Consider the following 15,082-nt stretch of genomic DNA (forward strand, 5'->3'; position numbering starts at 1 on the left):
ATCTGCATTATTCATATAATGTACAACTGGTTGTACTAAATCTTAAAGACTTGATGCTTGAAGCATCTGCCACTTGGTGGCGATTTTCTTTCATTACAAATAAAGATGGAACATTGCATCATTAAAACAACAAAAAAAGCCGTTTGAAAAGCAGAACAGAAAAGAATACACGAATGGCTTGTCAGTTTTGTGTCTGATTTTACTTATGTGCTACATGCAAATGAGCACAAGTACAAAACAAGGCATGCCAAATGTTTGAGAATAACTTTTATATTGCTTAAATGAGTGATATGTTGCTGAAATTTTCAATCTTGCACTCAGACAAATGCAAGATACAGAATTTCAAACAGATACAATCACTTATAGGTGAAAAGGGTGTTGACTGGTTGGAAACAATTTCTGATTGTCTTTTCCATGGCTGATGTGGAACTGCAGACTTGCCATGCTCCTGTGCAATGCAAAGAGGTGAAAAGATTGAACATGTTCCTCATGAGTGCAGGGATCAGGTCCCTGTGTCTAAATGTATGTCACTTCTAACAAACTTAAATTAACTCAACCGATTATTTTAATTGTTTTTAGGAGAGATATTAGCACATTTGGGGTTATTCAACAAGTGCTGTACAATCAGGGAATCTCATTTAACAGCAGATGTTTTGTTTTACATTTTGCAAGCACAAACTGTTTTGAGTACAGTCTGTACCCAGCCTATTATCAGCAACCGGAAGAACATATTTGAATTGAACAGCTATTTGATAACTATAGTAATAAGCTTTTTTTTTTGCCAATGTACAATTTGGTGAAGTAATTATGTTTGTGTGGGTTCCCCTTTTGTGCTTCTAGTTCCTTTTCACAAGCTCATGACTTGTCTCCATGGTACTGCCAATGATTTCTATAACAAACAACCCAAGCTCCCTGATCACATACGGTCTGTGTTTTCCTTAGTGTTGGGAGATGCTGTAGCTCCTCTGCCCCACTTACCACCCTGAGCAATTCAACAGAACACAGATCCACAACTTGAAAGTGTAGCACTCAACAATGGCATTGCCTTTTAAATCAACATAATCATATGCCCTTCTTACACTCAAGATTTGCAATCTTAGGTCTTTCAGGTTTTATAAGCGGCTTCTAAAACTTGACCAAAATTTTACGCAACAGCAGACGCTCAGGCCATGATTCAACCTCCAGGCCCTCAGCCAGGAGATAACATGAACCAAGTCAGGCATTGTCATTTGTCAAGGACTCCATCTGTGCTTACTTGACCTGTATAGCCTTTAAGCCCTTAATTATGATTTTTGGCAGTAACAAAAGTACCTTCAAGCCATTGGATTTTCAAGTTTAGGGTTGGGACAAGACATCGGTTAATACCTTAAAATCTTAATGTTAATGTAAGGAACAAGAAATTTGCTTAGGCCCATTTTCAGGCCACACTCAAAAGCAGAGCTCCATTTCAACTAGCCAACCATAACATCTTGGTTCACAACTCAGCCACTTGATGAAACATGCAACCCTTGAGCATTCTCAAGCTACGCAAACAGATCTCCAAGTTTTAGATCTTACCAACCAGATGGCACATTACCACCAATAGTCCTTCTCTCCTTTTCGGTCTTCAAAAAAAAACTGACCTCTTCCTCAGTGATTCACTTCCGTGCTCCTCTGTCTTTGCTCCCTGTTTATGTTTGTATCTGTGCCTTTGTCCCCCACAGTTTGTGTTTGTAGCTCTCCTTTGTACCTGTAGCATTTTTGTGTACCTGCCAGCAGCTTCTTTCCTAACTCTCTCACTGCCACCCCCAACCTCACTCTCCGTATTGTTTCCAGATCAAGGATCACCAGATCACATGGACCAGTATTTATCATTCAAGAAAAGTGATCCTTTTAAAATTATGCCAACTCAATTGTTTTTGAGAATGTTTGAAAGTAACTTAACAGATTCTACTGACAGCAAGAGATTATAATTTTTCAAGAGATTATAATTTTAATCAGATGCCAACTTAACATATATGTACATAATTCTCTTCCTGCTTTATGACCGCATAAATCCAAACTGCACTACACAAGTGCCTCCCGGTGTTCAGCTGAAGAACAACAATGTTAATTCTTGGAAAAAGTAAGTATTCACTGTGAGGTAGTCTTCTCTGACAAATGGCATGCAGCATTTTTTGCCCTTCACTCAGTTACTGATACTCTCAACTCAGACAGAAGGTTACATTGTAAAGAAACACTTAACTGGGAAAAATGAAAATGAGGCTGATTTTAAAATTGGAGGATAAATAATATTTTTCTGGATGGCAAGCAGATTTAAATTATTAGGCACCACTTGAATGCAATTTTGTCTTCATGCACAGAGTTTGAATTTGATCAATTTAAAATGGCAAACTCATACAGCAGAAAAAGAAAATATAATTATACTAAATTTTTTGGGCTGATGGATGGAGAGATCCCAAAATGCCAGGGGTGAAGGATGAGCAAAACAACTGTAAATTTCACATCTTTATTTGAGATTTTGATCAGTTTTAAATCTATTCTTTCAATAATACAATCACTATTATCCTGAGGAACAAACAGTCCAAATTCTAGATTTCTGCAATGCTGTCTATGACCCCACCTACCAGATGGAAAAGAAAGGGCACAAGAAACAAGAAGGGTAGATTAAATATCAGTCAAAGATCTTCTCTTCTCATTGCTGCTTAGGTGCCCATGTGGCAATCATTATTTAATGGACGTATTCCTGAAAATCTCAGGTAGCAATTTGTTGCTTTTTAAAAAAAGTAAACAGAATTTCTACCACTAGGATCAAACTCCTGCTTTTCTCCAGGTATTGGTGCGCTCACAGAACTCAAACCTGTAATCACTGAGCTTAATTTTACTTTTAGAATGGGAAAAAAAAACATACATGAAAGAGGAACAAATATTTATGTCAAACAATTCTTGAAAATAATTTTTATTTAGTATTTATCTTGTCATGCACCTAGACAATGTCAGTACTCAACACAAGACAGAAATCTTTTGAAATTAGGGTTGCACAGTGTTGCAGTACTTGAGCAACTTTTAAAGGACAGAAAAAGATATATTTTAAAAACCTCTTCCGTATTAAACATGGTACATAGTGCATGCACGTGATGCAAATGAGGAACATTTAACAGTCTTGTACGAGACATATAATTACAAATGAGAGTGCTTTGCACTCGTTAACTATACGAAAAGTCCACTGGTTATAGTTCAGATTCTACTTCTTAAAACAGAATTATCAGCAGCAAATGGTCACAAAGTTAACACAGGGAAGTTTCACTTGGCTTCTTGAGCTTTCTTGGCATTCTGTTTTTCTTTAGCCTGTGTTGGTAAACAGATAGATGATTTTGTCATGTGAATCCAGCAAGATGTACTCAACACCTTTTCTTCCTATCTTTTCACAGTATTCCGTAATTGGGTAGGGTAGATGTACGAGGAAACTACAAACGATCCACCATCCCACATATCCACACGCTCAATAATGTCTAGTCCGAAGTGTATGGTGCGAGGTATGGTTGGTAATTATACATGAGGAAATTACACCAGTGATTCTTCGCTACGCTGTTATAACTGCACTGCACTGCACACATCGTTTGGAACTCCCAATGGTGCTCATAAGCCAAGCCAAGCTGTAAACTTTTCAAGCCATTAGCTAAATTGTAAGTTGCATTTAAGTTACTTTAGACAGTTAAAAAAATTAAAATCAAAAGATACCCAAACATACAAATCCACACATTGCATATTTTCATGCGCATGGCCCATTGTCACTTGATCAAAACAACTGAAACACAAAGAAAATCTCCACGTCAAGACAGAAGACTGCAATCTGATCATTCATGATGCCATTGGTGGGGATTAGTCTGTATCTGTTTCTTCCTAAAATAACTCATATTCCTGTGCACAGTGCCTTTTTTTCATTAGGACACCATTCCAAGCTAACTATTATTGGTTTTGTTAAACACTGTTACAAAGCAGTGGAGCAGTAGGCTCCTCACTGCAAAAATGTTCCAGTTTACCAGACTTAGAGATTCAATTTGGTGAACACCAATAGAGGTTCTGCAGATCAATGTTTTTTGCTTCTGTTCCCTCTTCAGAGATCTTCATATTTGTGCATTACTCCTAAACCCAGTCACCATGTCAAACAGAATCGAGTACAGGCTGGAAAGACCAACAGTTGGCCTTCCTGTCCTTTCACCAACTGAGTCTCTCGAGTAGCTAATTGATGACCATTTGAAGGCTTCAGCCTACTGCCACTGTGATTAATTCAGCAGCAAGCAGACCTGCCAATATTCGCGCATCACAGTAGCAAAAACTGAGTGTTGCTCGGCAAATGATGTGGAGATGGGGGCCTTGACCAAAGTCAATCAATGCCTGATCGAGGACATGGACATAGGGCAGGGAGTACCCACTGAGAATCACCTCCCTGCCCTCATTTTCGATGCCCGTCGTCCCCTTACTCCCATGACCCTCAACTTTGGAGCTCTCCATTCCCTGATAAATCACATATCTTTCGCCCAGGTCCTTGGATTCAGGGGTGCTTTTCCAGCAGCAGCCAGGTCGTATTGACAGTGCTGCAAGGTGCAGACGCTCCTGACAGCTAGTCTCTAACCCCTGGGAGTTAAGAGCACAGGAAGGCTGCACCAGTGTTTTTGGAACTGTTTGACTACCAGAAGAATATTGTGACAGTCTTCCTTGGAAGAGGCAGTATAGGTCTCTTATCAGGTCTGCAGATGGTAGGCAAGGTGCCCAGTGTCAATAGTACATTCCACCCTAGGAGTGCAGCTGACCTGCTTACAGGACTACATTTGTGTTACTCCTTGAACAGTAACTGGAAGAGCATACGTAAAATAGCACTGTTTTGTTTTTTTTTCTTTTTAAGCTCCCACTCAGGAAAGTAGCTCAGTGCTGCTTTGAAACTCCCTAAATAACTTTTATCAATCACCAAGTGGAGAATCTCAGTGTAAGATTCAGATCCTACCATGCAATGAAAGCACATAACACCATTGCAAGATAACAGCTGAACCCATAAAGTCTACAAAAATTAAAATATTTGAAATTGATATGCTAATAAAACTGCACAGATAGGAAGCATGTACCTTATCTCCAACATCAAATATCAACAGTTGGTGAGTAAGACGATGAAAATATACCTACCAGCACTGTAGGTCTATCAAGACCACAAGCAGTAGTTGTTGAAGGTGCTGGTTCGCTGTCACAAAAGCAATTTAGATACTAAATGTCCACATTTCTTGAAAGAATTTCAAATAAAGAGATACTTGCCTTTTCTACTAGTGGTATTAACTGCTGATGCTCTGCCAGAGTCTTCAAAAGTTCCATGATAAAGGGCAGATAATTGTGCTTTCTTCTGACATTCTCAATCTGAGATAAGATTGACACAATAAAATGAGCTCATACTACAATATATACATACAGAACATCCAGTGACACTTACTGAGCACAGCCACCCATGTGACTTGCCAAATTGGTTACTATTTGGAGATACCACTTTTGGAGGACTGGAGGGGGGGGGGGGGGGGTTGCTGGTTCTGATTTGGTAAACTAGTCCACAATAATTAAACTTGCATTCTTAAATAGATTTTCACATCAAAACCACTGCAGAGACCGAGTCAGAAAAAAATTAGAGATGAATCAAAGGCCGAGGTGTTAGATTGGGTATCCCAGCATTTGGTTAAAGATTGCGGAAATAAAGAGGATCTTAGGAGAGAGATGTAGGAATGCAAGGAATTTCAGGACAGAATTCCGGAGACGAGGAGCACAGCAGGATGACTAGGAAAATACTGGAGTTGTTAAGTCTGGAAATAAAACATGCATTACCGAAGGTTTTGAAAGGTAGATGGACTGAAGTAAGATGTGATGAAAATGAAATTAGATGCACTTTGTAAACGGAGAGGATATGAAGTTGGAAGATTGACACTTGGTGACAGTCAGAAAGAGGATGATGTCTGCACAGGCAGATTGATAGAAACCAGAGACATAGAATTTGAGGGACATTGATGGTCGCCTTCATCTTAAAACTCAGCAGCTTTCTCAGTTGAAGACACTGAAACTGGATCTGCAGGTAGCATTTCACAAATATTGCTCATCATTCATTACAGCTTGGCAACAGAGGTGCCTATTTTGGCTTCTGTTTGGGCATTCTCAGTGACGAGGGTGAGCCAAATCCTGGTAAGTGACATTGTTAGGATGCAAGGCTTTTACCTCATCCACGCATACATTAGCAGATAATGCCTATTTTTGGATCGATTCTGTCTCGTGATGTTTTCTCTAACTTTTGTTTATTGTACAAAGCCATTTTGTTGCACTGCACAATCCCTTTACGATTGTTGCATGGTAACCCATGTAAGCATCTTACCTTGTAAGAGGGCTGTTTCATGTGCAGCACACTCCTGATTACTGCACAGCCCACTAAGTATGAAGCATTATTACATGTGACCCTACTTAACACTCAGTTCAACTTCACCACAATTGCAGAAAGCCCAGGTTGTTACACTAGCGGTTTTTCAGCATCAGTCTTCCTGAAGTTAATGGTAATATTGAACCAATAAGTAATATTATTTTGTAATAAATCTGAATGAACTGTACATGTGCTTCATACTTCCACAGCATGCGGGGGATGTCATGCCTCACTAACTTGATACAGTTTTTTTTGAAGAGGAGACAAAGATGATTGAGGAGGGAAAAGCGGTTGATGTCGGCTACATGGACTTCAGTAAAGCCTTTGACAAGGTCCCTCATGGCAGACTGGTACAAAAGGTGAAGTCATGTGGTATTAGAGGTGAGCTGGAAAGATGGATACAGAACGGACTTAGTTATAGGAGACAGTGGGTGGCAGCGGAAGGATGCTTTTTGGAATGGAGGTGTTTGACTAGTGGTGTCCCAAAGGGATCAGTGCTGGAACCTTTGCTGTTTGTGGTCTATATAAATGACTTAGAGGGAAACGTAGGTGGTCTAATCAGTAGGTTGCGGACAATACAGTGGAGTTGCGGTTAATGAGGAGGACTGTCAGAGGATACAGCAGGATATAAATCAGTTGGAGGTACGGGCAGAAAAATGGCAGATGGAGTTCAATCCAGACAAATGTGAGCTGATGCATTTTGGAAGGTCAAGTACAGGTGGAAATTATACAGTGAATGGCAGAACCCTTAGGAGTACTGATATGCAGAGGAATCTGGGTGTGCAGGTCCACAGATACTGAAAGTGGCAGCGCAGGTAGATAAGGTAGTCAAAAAGGCCTATGGCATGCTTACCTTCATTGGAAGGGGAATGGAGTATAATGATAGGCAAGTTATGCTGCAGCTTTATAGAACTGTAGTTAGGCCACACTTGGAATATTGCATACAGTTCTGTTCATCACACTACCAGAAGGATGTGGATGCTTAGCTATGAAGAAAGCTTGGTTAGGTTGGATTTGTTTTCACTGGAATGCAGGAGGTTGAGGGGTGACTTGATAGAAGTTCTGTACTGAAGGAGGATAATATCAGAAATGTTGATTGCTCCTTTCCTGCAGATGCTGCCTGGCTTGCTGTGTTCTTCCAGCCTCCTTTTTGTCTACCCTGAAGTTTATAAGATTGTGAATGGCATGGATAGAATGGAAAGTATCAGGCTTTTTCCCAGGTTGGAGGGGTCAATTATTAGGGGGCAAAGGTTCAAGGTGCAGGGGTGGGGTGGGGTGGAGTTTAAAAGAGATGTGCGAGGTAAATTTTCACACAAAGAGTGGCGAGTGCCTGGAACGTACTGCCAGAGGTGGTGGTGGAAGCAGATACAATAGCAGCGTTCAAGAAACACCTGGATAAATACATAAATAGGAAGGGAATAGAAGGATACAGATCCTTTAAGATAGTTTTAGTATGGAAGGGCAAATGTGACAGCACAGGCTTCGGGAGCCGCAGGGCCTGATCCTGTGCTGTATTGTTCTTTGTTCTTTCCTCGAAATTGTGCCTGGCTTTCCAAACATGTATGGTCTTATTTTGTTTTCTTATTAACACACAACAAATTATTCAAATACTTGAGGCTACTGCACTATATTAAAATCAGTATTGATAAAACTCACCTTATAGCGTTTTAATTTCTGATTTTCCTCTTCAATCAGCATTTGATATTTAGCGACTTCTGACTGAATTGAGTTTATGACACTGTTACTCTGATCTGTATCCATGGGTTCTTCCTACACAGAAAAAACACAAAGAACCTTCTTAGTACATTTTCAGCATCTAACCTATTTTAAAGCATCAATTGCACAACTTTTTTTAAACCTATGTTTTTCAGTGTACAATTATCAGCTAGGTACAAAGAAATTTGAAAATAAACTAAAATCATGAAAATTTAAATAATAAAACATGGAAATAACTGCTACCTCACTCAGTTCTCATGATTTGTGATTGCATCTTATAATGGAATCCAGTTAACTCCTTTAAATTCAATGTTGCTCCATTCAGATAATCTAATAACGCAGATATTTTCAGGACTAAATTCTATCCTGGTCTGTATTTTATGTTATTTAATTCAAATTATTAGATTATTCATTTTAGTATTCAGCACAAAAATGACATTTATCACAGCAGCTAATACGTGGAGACTGTGCCAGGAAAATTCTACAACATCCAAGTTTTAACAGTTTTACAACAGCTGAAAGCTAAGAGAGCAGAGGGGATTAAAGCAAAATAACATCAATAGAATAACTTTAAAATCACGGTTGAAGAAACAACTGAGAGAGGGATACAGAAAAGGAAGAAAACTCAAAGGCAGAAATAGACACAAATGATTTGGTAATACAGTACAAAATATTAGTGCAGAGCTGTAAAATACAAATTTAGCTCAAGATCAGTCACATAACAAATAGTTAATCCACTCTGAGGGGGGACAGGTCAAACTTCTGTATAAATGGCAGGGGAAGAGATGACCAGCCAGTGCTTAAATTCAGAAGGTATATTATGTCACAATTAAATAGGTGCAATATAAAAATATCACATCACCAAGAGGAAGAAAGAGGGTAGAAAATGTCCAACACAATGTGGATCTACTGGTTAACAATGAACTGGAGAGATTTTAATTTTCAGATGCGATAAAGTGTTGGTGCTGTTGATTAGTTCTTCACGTTGTGTAGTGTCAGATGGTTTCCCAGCTCTTTGAGACAGTCTGCAGTTGCCAGCAAGGAGCAGTATTCTGAAATATGTTCTGCCTCCCTGAAAACTGTTTTCTTTGTTATTTACTGGAATTGTGTATTAATCCAACTAATTTCTTCAATATGAAAACCTATAAGTGTGTAAGAGAGTTCAGGTCAAATTAGACATTTGAACTCATCAGATTTGTGAAAAACCTGGATATGCAGAATGTTCTTTCACCTCTTGGACCTCAGTTTGAAGGAAATTCAGCGATGTCATTATTTGCTCTTTGTAACGTGAGGCTGGTGTGGAACTGACAATAAAAAACCAACTTGAATTTATATAGCACTATTAACAAAGATAAACAACTCAGTGGCTTCACAGATAATATTAAATAGCATCAATGGAAAGAAAAAATGAAGATCTCTCTTTTTCTGTATGAGTCCCAAATGCACAGCACAAAGATGACTGCAATTCTGAAGAATAAAACAAAACTCAAAAGGATACAACTCTCAGCTAATGGCCATCTTAAATAGTGAAGCAACAAAAAACAAGTGGAAGTTTAGTGAACATCTACACTCTGGAGCATAGATAGTTTTAGCTGGATTTGTGGATCAAATTATTCTAAATAAATATGGAAAATACATATTATTGTGCAGCATGATTTCACTGGTTGCTCAGGCAACACTGGAACCTAAAGGCCAACTACAAGTTTTAAAAGAAAATGCTCAGAGGCTGTCACTCAACACTGCACAATATATAGCCATGAATTAGAACTGAATTCGTTCTTCTTTTTGAAGTTTGAAGTTGGTAAAACGTGGATTATAATCTCCTTCAGCATTCTCTCTGATTTTCCTCCCAATGAAACAATTTCACAGTATGCTGTTGACCAAAGTGCAAACCGCATTAGTACACTGTCAGCAATTGCTTCATTCTGCTATTCCAGGACATTGAATTAACAACTTTTCCTCACGTTCACTACAAGCTCCCATTGCTTGTTTAAAATTAGAGGCAACCCATCAGTGTAGCTAGAGAGAGGAAGAAAATATGTGAAATCATGTAAAGCATAGAAACTTCAAAATGAAAAGTGGAAGATGGAAAGAAGAAGAACATTGTGAACATCAATCAGTAGGAAAGTGAGAATTTTGAGGGCAGAACTTTTGTAATGTTACCAGCATGTTATAATGTTACAAGATTCATGATCTTTTTGAATGGAAATCTAGGGAAACATGCAAATACACAAAATATTTTAAAACCAGTTTGAAAGTGATAATGCTGCAAGTGCAAATTTCAAGCAGTCTCTGGAGCAAAGCTAAAAGTAATCTTGGGGAAAAGCCAAAAGACATGAAAAAAAAGTAATGATTATTAAAAAAACATGTTCAAAGTTGGAGACACTCTCAGAAAGCCTCAAGGAAAAGACTAGCATTGCAACAAGATGGTCAACAAGTGGATGAAGCAATTGGGGTCTGAGTTAATCAGGACCAAACTAAACTGAAGGTATAGTAAATCAGGCTGTAGTTAAAATCATCAGACAGCTAAAGCATTGACTGTTAGGAATCTCTGCAGTGAGAAGGAAGAAAGTGGCCCAGAAAGAATTGTGGATGCGGTAAATCAGGAACAAAAACAGAAGTTGCTGGAAAAGCTGAGCAGGTCTGGCAGCATCTGTGAAGAAAAAGATCAGAGCTAATGTTTCAGGTCCGGTGACCCTTCCTCAGAACCTTCCTCAGTCACTGGACCCGAAACGTTAACTGATTTTTTTCTTCACAGATGCTGCCAGACCTGCTGAGCTTTTCCAGCAACTTCCGTTTTGAACCAGAAATTTGGGAGATTTGAGGGGAAAAGATACATCAAGTCACAGAAGACCAGGAGAAACAAGGAGCTGGTGAAGTAGATGCAATCTGTGATTTTATCTAGGGAGTAAAATTATAACTGTTAGGATGTAGAAACCCAACTTTCACAAATAAATCAACATCAGAGCTTTTCAATAAACTTGAAGTGGCACCCTGCACTCCATAGGAGATGACCAAATTCAATGTTACCTTCCCTGGAAATATCAGAGAGACAGAGTGGAAGCCATTGATTACATTTATATTTCTAAAGCATTGAGGCCCACAGGATTACTGAGATCCCATTGCCATATATCCTGCAGTGCAAAGTTCACTGCATTATATATTCCCAAGAAAATACAATTCTCATGTTCCACAATATGTTAAATTCTGTTGAAAACTTATATAACAGCCAGTTGGGCTGAGTTCCACAAGAAATTTCATGTGCACTTCTATTAAGAGGACTGAAAATTTAACCAGAAAAGGGATAACAAACCCAAAGCAACAGTACACCTTGACAATTCATTTTCTCTTCCACTAGGCTGACTGGTGAAATTGGTCCTCAAGTAAGTTAATTGGTCAGCAGGCAAAGGGAATAACTAGAAGATCTACAACTTGTGGTGTATCCAGGGCTTAATGCAATCAGACAGAGCAGCAAGTATTGTATTTGGCCAATATCCCATTTTATCACTTCTGAAGATCTGGAGTCAATGACCATTTTTCATGTTTAAGTCCAGGCTATGAATGCAACTCATCCACAGCAGAATCGCATTCGGTCTTACATCTGATGTTTATGTTTTCAGTTGAGAATATTTTGTTTGATTTTTCCCTCACTTAATGCAACGGTGCTGTGGCCTACTACAATATAACAGCTGCCACCTGACCTGAAACGAACTCAATCACAGAACAGGAACTGAACAAGGAACCAGCTGGTCTGTTTGATTCAGTTGCAACTTTTTAAACCAACCAAGCCACAAAAAGAGGAGCAGTACAAAAGAGGTTTATGCCAAACAGACTCCTGTAAACTAGATGTCACAAAGCCCTGAGCTAAGCATTTCACCCACCTAATGGTGTCACTGGCATTAGAAACACCAACAAGCAGCTGGGGAAGGATTAGAGACACAGAAGACCCAAATCGTGACCAATGGGTCTTGACTATTCCAAAGAGAGACTCAAATTACTCAAAGAGAGTAATTTTTAAATTACAGATGGGAAAACTGGATATCATCTTATATTGCCAGCATCCCTCACTTACCGTGAACGAATGATAGCAAAGTACATGATATACAGAAATGTTTGAAGTCAGTCAACGGACGAATTCCAACGATATGCTTTCTATAATTCACAGGCCTCTTCTAAACACTGAAAACAATATTACTGGATCCTTCTAGAAGAAGAAAATGTAGTAAACTGTGAGAATGATAGATTCAGATTTTTAGGGGAAATAGATTGCTGATATAGGCAGATACATGGGATGAAATTTAATACAGGAAATATGAAGTGAAGAATGAGGAAAGACAATATGAACTAAACACTGCAATTTTAAAGACAGTAAGCAAGAGTGTATGGAGCAACTTTTTCAAGGTGACGAAGTAATGTTGATAAAGCTGTTCAAAACAATACAGGATTCTTGGCTTTATAAACAGGGCCATGAAATACCAAAGCACATAAATCTGTAAACTTATACAAAGTCAGTCTTGGCTGAAATAATGTATCCAATTCTTGGGCCCAAACTTTTGGAAGCAAGTCAAGCCTTAGAGGAAGGGCAGAGATTTACCAACATATCAGGGCTGAGAGGCTCTTGTTGCAGAGAACCTAAAACAAATTGCAACTGTTCTTCTAGATCAGCAGGGACTCAAAATTAATCAGTGGGTTTGGTAAAAGCAAATCAGGGGAAACTGTTTATACCAGCAAGGGATAACCAGAGGACACTGATTTAAGTTATTTGGCAAAACAACCAGAAAACAGATGAAGAAAAATAGCTTTACATTAGTTGTTCTGATTCAGAATTCACTGACTGAAGGGCTCCTGGAAATAAGATTCATTATGCCCTCCTGGAATGGATATATGTGAAAATGAAAAAAGCTGCAGTTCTACAGGGAAAGTGCACATCTTTCAAAATCCAGCGGCCTCTTTTTGTGTTGTACGATTGTATAAGTATTGAGCAAATTAACCAAAGGCTTTATCAATGACTATTGTGTTTTTTGGAGTTGCATCAATAAAGACAGAAAAGGCAGAAGACAGAAAAGCATGCTATTAAAGGTAAAGACAACAGAAGGTAATGCAAACTATTGAACAAAGTAACAACTGAAAGCCAAGGCAAATATGCTCACAATGGGCTCTGAAAGAAAATCAGCGAAAGATTAGGGATACTGAAGATAGCAGAGATTAATGCAAAATCTAAACAAAGAGAAAAATAAGGAAAGCTTAAAACACAAGGCAATAAGTGGTATTCTTTTCTTTAAAAATAGCATAATTACAGATGAGATCATCCTGGTGGTATGTGTGGAGTCCTAAGTGTGGCCTTGCACAGACTGTATGATATAGTAATATGCTATTCATAGGAAACATAGTACAGAGGAGTACTGAGATTTAATGGCAAAGAGATGAAATGTAAACAGCAAAAAATAATTTCAAGTCGTACAATGAAGCAAGCTGTAGAACAAGATTTGGCCTGCAAAGTTCTGATGGTTTAATTAGAATGCAGTCATCTGAATGTTTGAAGAAAATATTTAGAAGTTTAGTGACACAAGTAAAAACACCAGCATTGCTGTCTGTGGAGTGTCGATTCAGGCTACGGACTACTCTCAGAGACAGCCAAATTAACACATAGCAACTCAACCATTGGGTATGAAACAGGTTTACATTCCTTTGAAGTACAGTGAGAAATAAAAGTCTGTCTCTTACATTTATTCAGCTTAAGGTTTGTATAACAGCTGTGCATGAAGTTACTTCATAAAATAATTTGCAAAACCATAATGCTTACTGCATGTATGGTTACTAAGCATTTACAAAAAAAAAGCAATTAAATTTACAATATGAAAGCCCCAGAAATTGAACAGTGGTAGATATATATTGATTGGTTTTGTATCTTTCGATACCTCTCACCTCCGACAGCTGTCTCTGTAGGTCTCTAATCTTTCTTTCATATATCATCTTCCTGTCTGATACGATTGCCATAAGGTTAAACCTTATCTCTCCCTCACTGTATCTAGAGCAAAACAAAAAGCCAGGTTTGTAGCAAGGCAGATAAAACCAGTAATAAAATTTAGACAACAAAATAAAACAAGTAGATCCGAACCATTTTCAACATGGTAAATGGAGTCCAATTTAAAGAAAAGAACTTCACTTTCTAGTGTCGATTTAAGATTCTGGGGTCAATCCCAAAGTGCTTCACAGCCAATAAATTAATTTTAAAGTGTCAAGTATATATGGCATCTAATGTGCACAAAAGGCTCCATAAATTTTTAACTGAGATGAACTGTAAACTGACTGAATCAAGGATGCCCCCAAAGAACTCTGCTCTGTTGTGAAAAATGCCAACGGGATACTTACAGCCAACTGAAAACACATCTCAATTAGCGTCAAGGTCATAGAGTCATACAGCATGGAAACAGACCCTTTGGTCCAACCAGTCCATGCTGACCATAATCCCAAACTAAACTAGTCCCACCTGCTTGTACTTGGCCCATATCCCTCCAAATTTTTCCTATTCATGTACTTATCCATATGTATTTTAAACATTGTAACTGTACCCGCATTATGATGCCTTATAATGTCTCATTCAAAAAACAGGTCTCCAACAATGCAGCACCAGTTCAACATGCTACTGGTGTAGTGTAGATACTGAAATCAAGTTTTAGCAGGATTGCTAACACTTGGTGAAATCCAAGAGTACACAGGTCATACTGCATGTGTAGAACTGTTTTAAGTGGGAAGCAATCACAGCAACTAAAGTTTAGTCCATCAAGTCTATTCTAATCTGTGTATACAATTATGCATTGTAACGACTCAATGCGGTAATGCATTGGAAGTCATTTAATCAAAATATCCAAAGTCCCCAATGTGTCTGACTGATGCACTCAGGTTAAAATAAAACACTCGCTAGGTTTCTGTACTTAAGAAAAT

At 38.4% G+C, this 15,082-nt stretch overlaps 1 protein-coding gene across 1 annotated transcript; it reads right to left on the reverse strand.

The window, feature by feature from the left end:
- Nucleotides 1-1,949: 1,949 nt before the first annotated feature.
- LOC125484219 (ubiquitin carboxyl-terminal hydrolase isozyme L5-like) lies at nt 1,950-14,257 on the reverse strand (the record flags this gene model as incomplete). Its single annotated transcript, XM_048602050.1, has 4 exons — nt 1,950-3,327; nt 5,287-5,385; nt 8,078-8,191; nt 14,063-14,257. Coding segments are annotated over 4 exons (453 nt in total), but the record flags the coding sequence as incomplete, so codon positions are not given.
- Between the last annotated feature and the right edge of the window lie 825 nt (nt 14,258-15,082).

The sequence above is a fragment of the Rhincodon typus genome, chromosome 10 (assembly GCF_021869965.1).
Source record: "Rhincodon typus isolate 14 chromosome 10, sRhiTyp1.1, whole genome shotgun sequence".
NCBI classification, from domain to species: domain Eukaryota; kingdom Metazoa; phylum Chordata; class Chondrichthyes; order Orectolobiformes; family Rhincodontidae; genus Rhincodon; species Rhincodon typus.